Genomic DNA, 7,904 nt, shown 5'->3' with positions numbered 1-7,904 from the left:
AAGCTTTTGGCTTAGGTCTAGCCAATATACGGAATTGGTGATTGGGATACTTCTATGCCACAGGCACTTCAAACCTACCAGATCCAAAACCGAAACCCTCATTTCCCCCCAGGAAATCTGCTCTTCTGCCTGTATTCATTTTCTTTTTTCTTTTTCTTTTTTTTTTTTCCGTAAACTCTACGCCTAACATGGGGCTCGAACTCACAACTCCAAAATCAAGAGTCACATGCTCTACCAACGGAGCCAGCCCGGCTCCCCTGTATTAGCCTTCTAAGTTGGTGCTACCGCCAGTGTCTGACCATAACATTCCAATGGTTAAACCCTATGCCGGCCCACCAGTGGTTATACAATAAAGTCCAAGCTCCTTAAGCACTGTATTGGAGTCTTTTCCGGAAATGGCTTTCCTCCTCTCTGGCCTCATTTCCGATCACCTTGCCTCTTATACTTCACGCTCCAGCAACACCGAATGGGTTAGGATTTCTGGACTCTTGCTTTATCCTCTGGTTCTTTAAAATTGTGCTCACATGTCATCTCCTCCCTGTGCCATCTCACAACCCCAGCATGCTCGCCCCACCACCTCTTTACTCAGAGCAGCGGTTCTCAAATTTTCATCTGAAGGCCCCTTCATATTCCTCAGTTATTGAGGGCCCCAAAGAATTTTTATTTACATAGGTTATGTCTACTGATATTTACCAGATTAGACATATAAACTGACATGTTTAAGTATTTGTTCATTCATTTAAGATAATAAAAAGCCCATTGCCTGTTAAAAATACTTAACTTCTTAAAATGAAAATTAACTACATTTTTCCAAACAATGAGAAGAGTGACTTAGCTTTACCTTCCGCTGGAGATCCCTTTAATGTCTGGCTTCATGAAAGACAGTTGGATGTTTGTGTTCCCACACTTATTCTGTTATGATATCACATCGTGTAGCCTCTGGAAAACTCTATGAATGAACAAGAAACAAGTAAATAACAGATTACGGGATTAATTTTTCTCTTGCTAGAAAGGGTCTCAAAGACCCCCCCATCCCCAGACCACTGTTTGAGAACCACTGACCCTGTAAGGGTTGTAGACATTACCAGCTTGTATGAGAATTCCTTTGTTTGCATGTTGACTCAGGTATGAGAACGTGAATTCCACTGTAGTTTATTACTTGCTGTATTCCCAGAACACTGCAGAGTGGACAAGATACCTGTGTAGTTAGGGTCTTTTTCTTATCATCTTCCCTTAAAAGTGAATAGGGCAGGGGGCACCCGGATTTGAACCGGGGACCTCTTGATCTGCAGTCAAATGCTCTACCCCTGAGCTATACCCCCTCTGCTGGAGGCAGAGGGATTGTACCTTAATTGTAGTGTTCACTGACCAGACCTATGGTGATTAATAGTTTAGTACCTATGATTGACTGTTTCAAGTTCCCAGAGTGATACAAAAATCCAAGAGAATATTCTTTGTGGCTTTGCCATCCTCCCTACCTGCTACCTGAGCTGCACTGAATCCCAGGTCAGTGCTTTGCCCAGGAGAGGAAGTGTTTCCCTTGTTCTTCTTAAGACCTTCTCTGCTCCCGTACGGGATGAGGTTCTAATGTCTCCATTCTCAGCATCTTCAGTCATTTCATCCCCCCTTGCTTCTTCAAACATCAAGTTTTCCCCTAGATTGGAAAGCCTTCCTTTAGCTGTGACTGCTCATCCGTTTCTTTTTCTCTCACTACCAATTTCTAAGAAAGTCAGGGACTTCATTTCTTTACCAAGCACCTGCCTCTGCAGTCCCACCACTCTGCATCTGCTTTCTCGACTGCCAGTAATTTTTTTCCCCTTGGAGTATGTATCTTGTCTCTCCACCTAGATTGTAAGTTCCTTGAGGGCAGGGATCACTTTACATTCCTCTTTGTATTCCCCAGAGTAGTTGGCACGGTGCCTGGCTCACTGTAAGCCCAGTTTGTACTTGCCAGACAAACCACAATCCTAATTAAATTCAACTCTCACATTACACCACGTTAGCACCAAGGCAGGTGAATTTTGTTGCAGGACAGCTCACAAGTCCTGTGTCACCTCATCAATCTCAAAATACCCTGTCTGGTATTCCTATACTACTGGCTGACGAGGTTCACTTTCTCACTCTCCAAAACGACAATTTCACGCACTTTCTCCTGTCTCAAACCTTCCAAATCTTATCTCTCCTCACTGTCTTAACTTAAGAGCTGGCGTCTTCCTTTTTCGAGAAAATCAGAATCAGTCAGAAGTAGGGGTGCCTGGGTGGCTTAGTTAAGTGTCCGACTTCAGCTCAGGTCATGATCTCACGGTTTGTGGGTTCGAGCCCCATGTTGGGTTCTGTGCCGACAGCTAGCTCAGAGCCTGGAGCCTGCTTCACAGTCTGTGTCTCCCTCTCTCTCTGACCCTCCCCTGCTCATGCTGTCTCTCTCAGAAATAAATAAAAAAATTTTTAAAAATTAAAAAAAAGAATCAGTCAGAAGCAGTGGTGTGCTGGTAAATGGCTGACAACTGGCTTCAAAGGACCCGACTTATAGCATTTGCTAAGTCCCATATTGCAAATACTCCCACCTGGCAATTTCAAGCTCCCAAAATGAAGTCAACTGGCTTTTTAAAATTCTTGACATTTTAACCATCAGTTCTCACAAGCCAGTATGAGCCAAACCTAGCACACTTCTGGGATTGACTACCTCGTGTATCAACCACCCACTAGACACCGACAATTCCCAGAATTATAGTCCCAACCCAGACCTCTCCCTGGTCTCCAGAATTAACTGGATCTTCAACTGCATACTTAACATCTCCTCTTCAATGTCTATGGGGCACCACACCCTTAACATGTTGACCCATTGTAGAATGTGAAGTCCATGAGGATAGGGGGCTATACTGTTTTACTGTCTGCGTAAGAGTTTTTAAAATGTTAATTTTTTTCCCTTCTAAACTTACTCCTTCCCCAGTATTCTTTATCTCAGGAAACCACACCACCATCCACCCGGATAGTGAAGACAAAAAAGAAGAGTCTTTCTTGATTCTTCTCTTTCGCTCCTCTTCCTCAAACCATCCAACGTATAGGAAGTATGTGGCTCTTCTGCATGGCCAATCTGGATGTCTGCACACCTCTCCATCTCTACTGTTCCCATTGTAGTAGGCTAAACAATGGCCCTCCAGATATGTCCTTGTCCCAATCCCCCTGGGAATACGTTAGCTCACAAATCAAAGGGACTTTGCAGATGCTGTGAAGAATCTTGAATTGGCAAGATTATCCCGGATTACGTGGGTGAGCTCAGTTTAATCACAAGAGTCCTCCTAGGAGGGAGGGAGGAGGATCAGAGTCAGAGACAGAAGACGTAAGGATGGAAGCAGAGATCAGAGGGCGAGAGGTTCTACCTTGGCTTTGGAGATGGAGGAAGGGGCCATGAGCTAAGAAATGCAGGTGGCCTCTGGACAGCAACTGAAGCCAAGGAAACTGATTCTCTCCTAAAGCCTCCCAAAAGAATCAGGCATGTCAACATGAGTTTGGCCCAGTGAATTTGATTTTGGAATTCTGACCTCCAGTAGTGTAAGAGAGTAGATTTGTGTTGTTTTAAGGAAATAAGTTTGATTTGTGATTTGTTTTGTATAAACAAATAAGGTGATTTGTTTATAGCAGCAATAGGAAACAAATACACTGTTGTAATCTACACCACCACCACCATGCCTCACCTGCACCACTGCAATAGAATCCTCACCTATCTCTCCGCGTCCATCTTTTTTTCCTTTATTGTGGTAAGAACACGTAACATGAGATCTACCCTCTTCAGATTTTTAGGTGTACAATACAATATTGTTAACTATAGGCACAATGTCATATAGCAGATCTCTAGAACTTCTTCATTTTGCATAACTGAAACTTTACACCCACTGGTTAGCAGCTCCCCATGTCTCTTTCCTCATTCCTGGCAAGCACCATTCTACTCTCTGCTTCCATGAGTTTGACCGTTTTAGATACCTCATATAACTCGGTGTTTGTCCTTCTATAATTGGCTTGTTTCACTTACCATAATATCCCATGCCGTAAAATATTGCAGAATTTCCTTTTTTTTTTTAAGGCTGAATAATACTCCATTGTACATATTCTCTATGTCAGTTCTTGAGTCCCTAAACATCTTCCCCACAGCAGTGTGGGTGATGATTTCAGATCCCCACTCAAAACTGTCCAATGGCTGACTTTTCATCCATTTGGGATAAAATCCAGACTCCTTACCTTGGCCTCTAAAGGCCCTCGATGGCCCTGGCTTACCTGTCCAGCTATTCTGAATTGCTCTCGCCTTGTCCACCTCTCCAGCCACTCTGGGTCTAGCGCCTTTGCGGTCATCATTCCCACTTCCTAGAATGCCTGCCAGCTGTTAGGTGGCCATCTGTCTCCTTCACCTCTTTCAGATCTTAACTTTCTGGTTTCCAGTTTTTGCCTTCATTAAATTCTAAACTCGGTGTGAGTGAGAACAGTGTGTTCTGCACCTAAAGTGGGGTAGGTGGTTCCATAAAAAGGGAGAGCAGCCACTAGAGAGTGTAGCCAGAGAAGGTTTCTCAGTGGTGTCTTTGGAAGCTGGTGTTTGTGTTCTTTTCAGAGGGACCAGGGAAAAGGATCCCCGATCCGGTTTTGCAAAAGATTGTTTTCTGAGTTCTTTGGGTAAAGAGATGGGTGGGACTGGGGATAAAGAATTGAGCCTATTTTGAAAAGGCGGATTGGTACCTGAGTTCACATGCTTTCAAAATGCCATGTCTTCTGTTGGTATTTTAGTTTTGCTTCTCCTTATTAAAATATGCGGTATTGTTTAGCAAGAGGAAACTAACTTTGAACAAACAATAGTCAGGAAGAGAAATTTAGGATTGTGGTAGAAAGAATTTACCAAACCACTGCCAGCAGAGGGGGTATAGCTCAGTGGTAGAGCATTTGACTGCAGATCAAGAGGTCCCCGGTTCAAATCCGGGTGCCCCCTTGGATCCTTATGTTTTTCATAGTCCTTCAGGTAAAACCCAGACATCTAAGGGTTCTGAATCTGAAACTCTCTGGAACCCGTTTCTCTTCCACTTGACTGATTTCCTCCAGCAAATTCTTGTTCCTTGTTCCTGAGGAACAAAGAGCAACACCCCGGAAGTTGAACAGGGATTACTTTGTGAGACTTTACGACATACCCTGACTTACTGGCAAGAAGCCCGGTTGTACTCCCTATAGGTAGAAAGAAGACACCGTACTATTTTCATCTGAGACTGTTCTGTCCAAGATCTATCAGTTTAGTGTTATTTATCGTTTCTTTTTACAATGGAGTGCCCAGCCGGAGCAATATTATTTTGCCTAGTTCATTCTCTAAACTGAGAGGACTAGCGGCACAGAGTCCAAGTTTGGAAGGTTCATCTATGTGGTCATGAAGTTTAAGACCCACACATAGAGAAGATAAGTCAAAAGTAGACGCATTTCTCCTTTACATTAGCTCAGAGGCAGGGCTTTTGTCTGATCAATGTACAAGTGGTAACTTTGAAGCCTGGTGTCCAGGAAAGGGGTAAAAAACTGGGTATTTCTTGGGACTGGACTTGGCATCAGGAGAGCAGCTCTGTTCAGTCTCCATGTCCAGGCTCTTGATGCCTCTCACAGTCATGGGAGCCATCGGGGAAAAATGCACTCCAGTATTCCCTCGGGGCTCCAGAGGATGACACAATCAGATTCCGGGTTTAAAATATCACAGCTGCCCCCTGACCCAGGCAGCATGCCTCTCCCTTTCTCCTTTATTTTTCCTTTTTTTGGGCAAAATCTACTCAAGGGGGACGCCCTTGCTGCTTTAACACTTATTTCCCTGTGGCCCAACAGTGATCTGCCAACAGATAACTGTCCCACCTTCGGGTTGTGAAACTCAGTGACCTCCTAGGACTAGTTCAGCTGTTCTCAAAATGTAGTCCCCTGACCACCGGCGGCAGCATCACTCAGGAACTCGTTACAAATGCGAATTCTTGAGGTCCCACCCCAGGCCTACAGAATTCGAAACTGGACGTGTTTTAACAAGCTCTTTTGGTAATCCTGATGCACGCTCAAGTTTGAGAGTCACTGCAATAGTGTATCAGTTTGCATCCGGATGTAACTTTACTTTTGTAAATTAAAATGAGCCTTGGTGTGCATTCGCCATTTTAACATTCTCGAAGTGCTTTCACTCTGCCTATGTCAAAAGCAAAAGGGAAGAGTAACACAAACACAACAGGTCTATGACACCGTTAATAAAGCTGAAGTTGGAGAAAGGCTTCTTTTCTGGGTTCCCCTCTCTTGACCAACTCCCCCATCAGAAACGGAAAGCCCAAATCCCGGAGTAATCTTGTCCCCTGACCACGGCGACTCCAACTGCCTGACCCATTTGCGGCGGCTGGCTGCCGGCCCCAGAAATCCTGACACTTCGGGCACGGATAGTAGGGACGCGCAGCTTTTGTACTTGATTTTTGCGAGCCATCCACTCCTTCCGCTGAGTACAAAGCAAAAGCGAAAGCTTTCTGTTACGGTTGGAAAATGAGGAAGGCATTTTTCAAAAACTTGACTTTCTGTTTTCTTTTAATCGAGGATCTGAGGTTAAATAGTAGATTGAGTTTGTTCGATGCTTGATCAGAGTGAAGGAAAAACCGCGAAGGGGGCACCCGGATTTGAACCAGGGACCTCTTGATCTGCAGTCAAATGCTCTACCACTGAGCTATACCCCCGCGCCGCTGCTGCGCTTGGAGATGGCTCTTTTGGATGCTAAGACACTGCTACACTGAGGGTATGGAGAAAGAGTAAGGAGAAAGGAATGAAGGGAAGAAAGGGGGCCAAGTGTAAAGCAGAGGTGTCCGGACCCGGAGGACCCCAGAAAAGCTGCAGGGCAGCGTGCGGAGAGGGCAGAACTAGCGCAGGCTGCGAGGCGCCGCATCCCGGCGGTAGGGACGGGTTCCGCCCTACAAATGTGGAAAAGGGTGTGGGGGGAAGGGAGGCTAACCGAGGGGCGGGGCATGGGCTTCCCGTTCCTTCCGCAGGTTCACGCCAGGTACCTACGGGCACAAAGGAAAGTCCCCGAATCTGGTGAATCCAGTCGGGCGTTCAGGAGGGTCCCAGCCCCACCCTAGACGCGTGCGAGGGATTTGTCCGCCTCCCTCGGCCCGGGCTCCCCAGATGTGCAGGCAGACCGGCTCTGCGCCGTCTCCAGTGCCACAGGGCCCCTGGCCTCGGGGCGTGCCCCTCCCGGGCACCTTCTGCTGGAGAGCGCCCCGGCACCGGGCACCCACAGGANGCTGTGTTTATTAGGGGAAGGAGGGCGGAGGGAGAGGCCAGTTCCCTAGCTCCAGCCGCCGTCGCCGCTGCTTGTGTAGTTGCAGCCGCGGCCGCCTCCCGCCAGCTCGCTCCGGGAAAAGAGAACGCGCGCGAGCTCGGGCGTCCCCGCCCCAGCCCTTCCCGGAGCCATGAATCCCAACTGCGCCCGGTGCGGCAAGATCGTGTACCCCACGGAGAAGGTGAACTGTCTGGATAAGGTGAGCCCCGAGATCGGGAGGCGCGTCGCTGCGCTCCCCGAGCAATGCTCCGGATTAGGGGAGGAGAGAAGGGCCGGGTCTCTGCCGCCTCATCCCAGCGATCCCGGGAGGAGGGAGGGAGGGCGGTGTCACAGGATATGGGGACAGACCCCAGTCTGGAAACCGGGAGGTCTGCGGCAAGGAGAGGAGTCTCCGCGTGGCGGAGAGCCACTCCTGGAGAAGAGTGGACTCTGTGCCCTGGGGCTGGGAGGACAGAAGAGGAGTAGGGAGGCCAGGCCCCGGGGTGGGGGAAGGTTAGGGGTGCAGTCCCGCCCCCTAGGGCCGGGAGAGTGAGAGGAGACGGCCGCTCCCTCTCCCCGGCGCGCTGAGCGCCAAGTAGGCGGAAGCGCGGGG

The 7,904-nt window shown here is 47.8% G+C and overlaps 1 protein-coding gene and 3 non-coding genes across 4 annotated transcripts in view; 2 read left to right on the top strand and 2 right to left on the bottom strand.

The window, feature by feature from the left end:
* Positions 1–1,250: 1,250 nt before the first annotated feature.
* TRNAC-GCA (transfer RNA cysteine (anticodon GCA)) lies at positions 1,251–1,322 on the bottom strand. Its single transcript has one exon. It is a non-coding gene; the product is annotated as a tRNA-Cys (tRNA).
* Positions 1,323–4,900: 3,578 nt separating this feature from the next.
* Positions 4,901–4,972, top strand: TRNAC-GCA (transfer RNA cysteine (anticodon GCA)). The gene has a single exon. It is a non-coding gene; the product is annotated as a tRNA-Cys (tRNA).
* A 1,666-nt stretch (positions 4,973–6,638) lies between these two features.
* Positions 6,639–6,710, bottom strand: TRNAC-GCA (transfer RNA cysteine (anticodon GCA)). Its single transcript has one exon. It is a non-coding gene; the product is annotated as a tRNA-Cys (tRNA).
* A 581-nt stretch (positions 6,711–7,291) lies between these two features.
* LASP1 (LIM and SH3 protein 1) overlaps positions 7,292–7,904 on the top strand; it is a 41,618-nt gene continuing 41,005 nt past the window's right edge. The window contains exon 1 of the mRNA XM_077779122.1: positions 7,292–7,511. Coding sequence (XP_077635248.1) covers positions 7,443–7,511 — 69 coding nt within the window. The 5' untranslated portion in view covers positions 7,292–7,442. The remainder of the gene's footprint in view (positions 7,512–7,904) is intronic.

Source organism: Crocuta crocuta, unplaced genomic scaffold (genome assembly GCF_008692635.1).
Source record: "Crocuta crocuta isolate KB4526 unplaced genomic scaffold, BGI_CrCroc_1.0 scaffold68, whole genome shotgun sequence".
Classification (NCBI taxonomy): Eukaryota; Metazoa; Chordata; class Mammalia; order Carnivora; family Hyaenidae; genus Crocuta; species Crocuta crocuta.
Note: the sequence above shows the minus strand (reverse complement) of the source record. Positions and strands in the feature narration are given on the sequence as shown.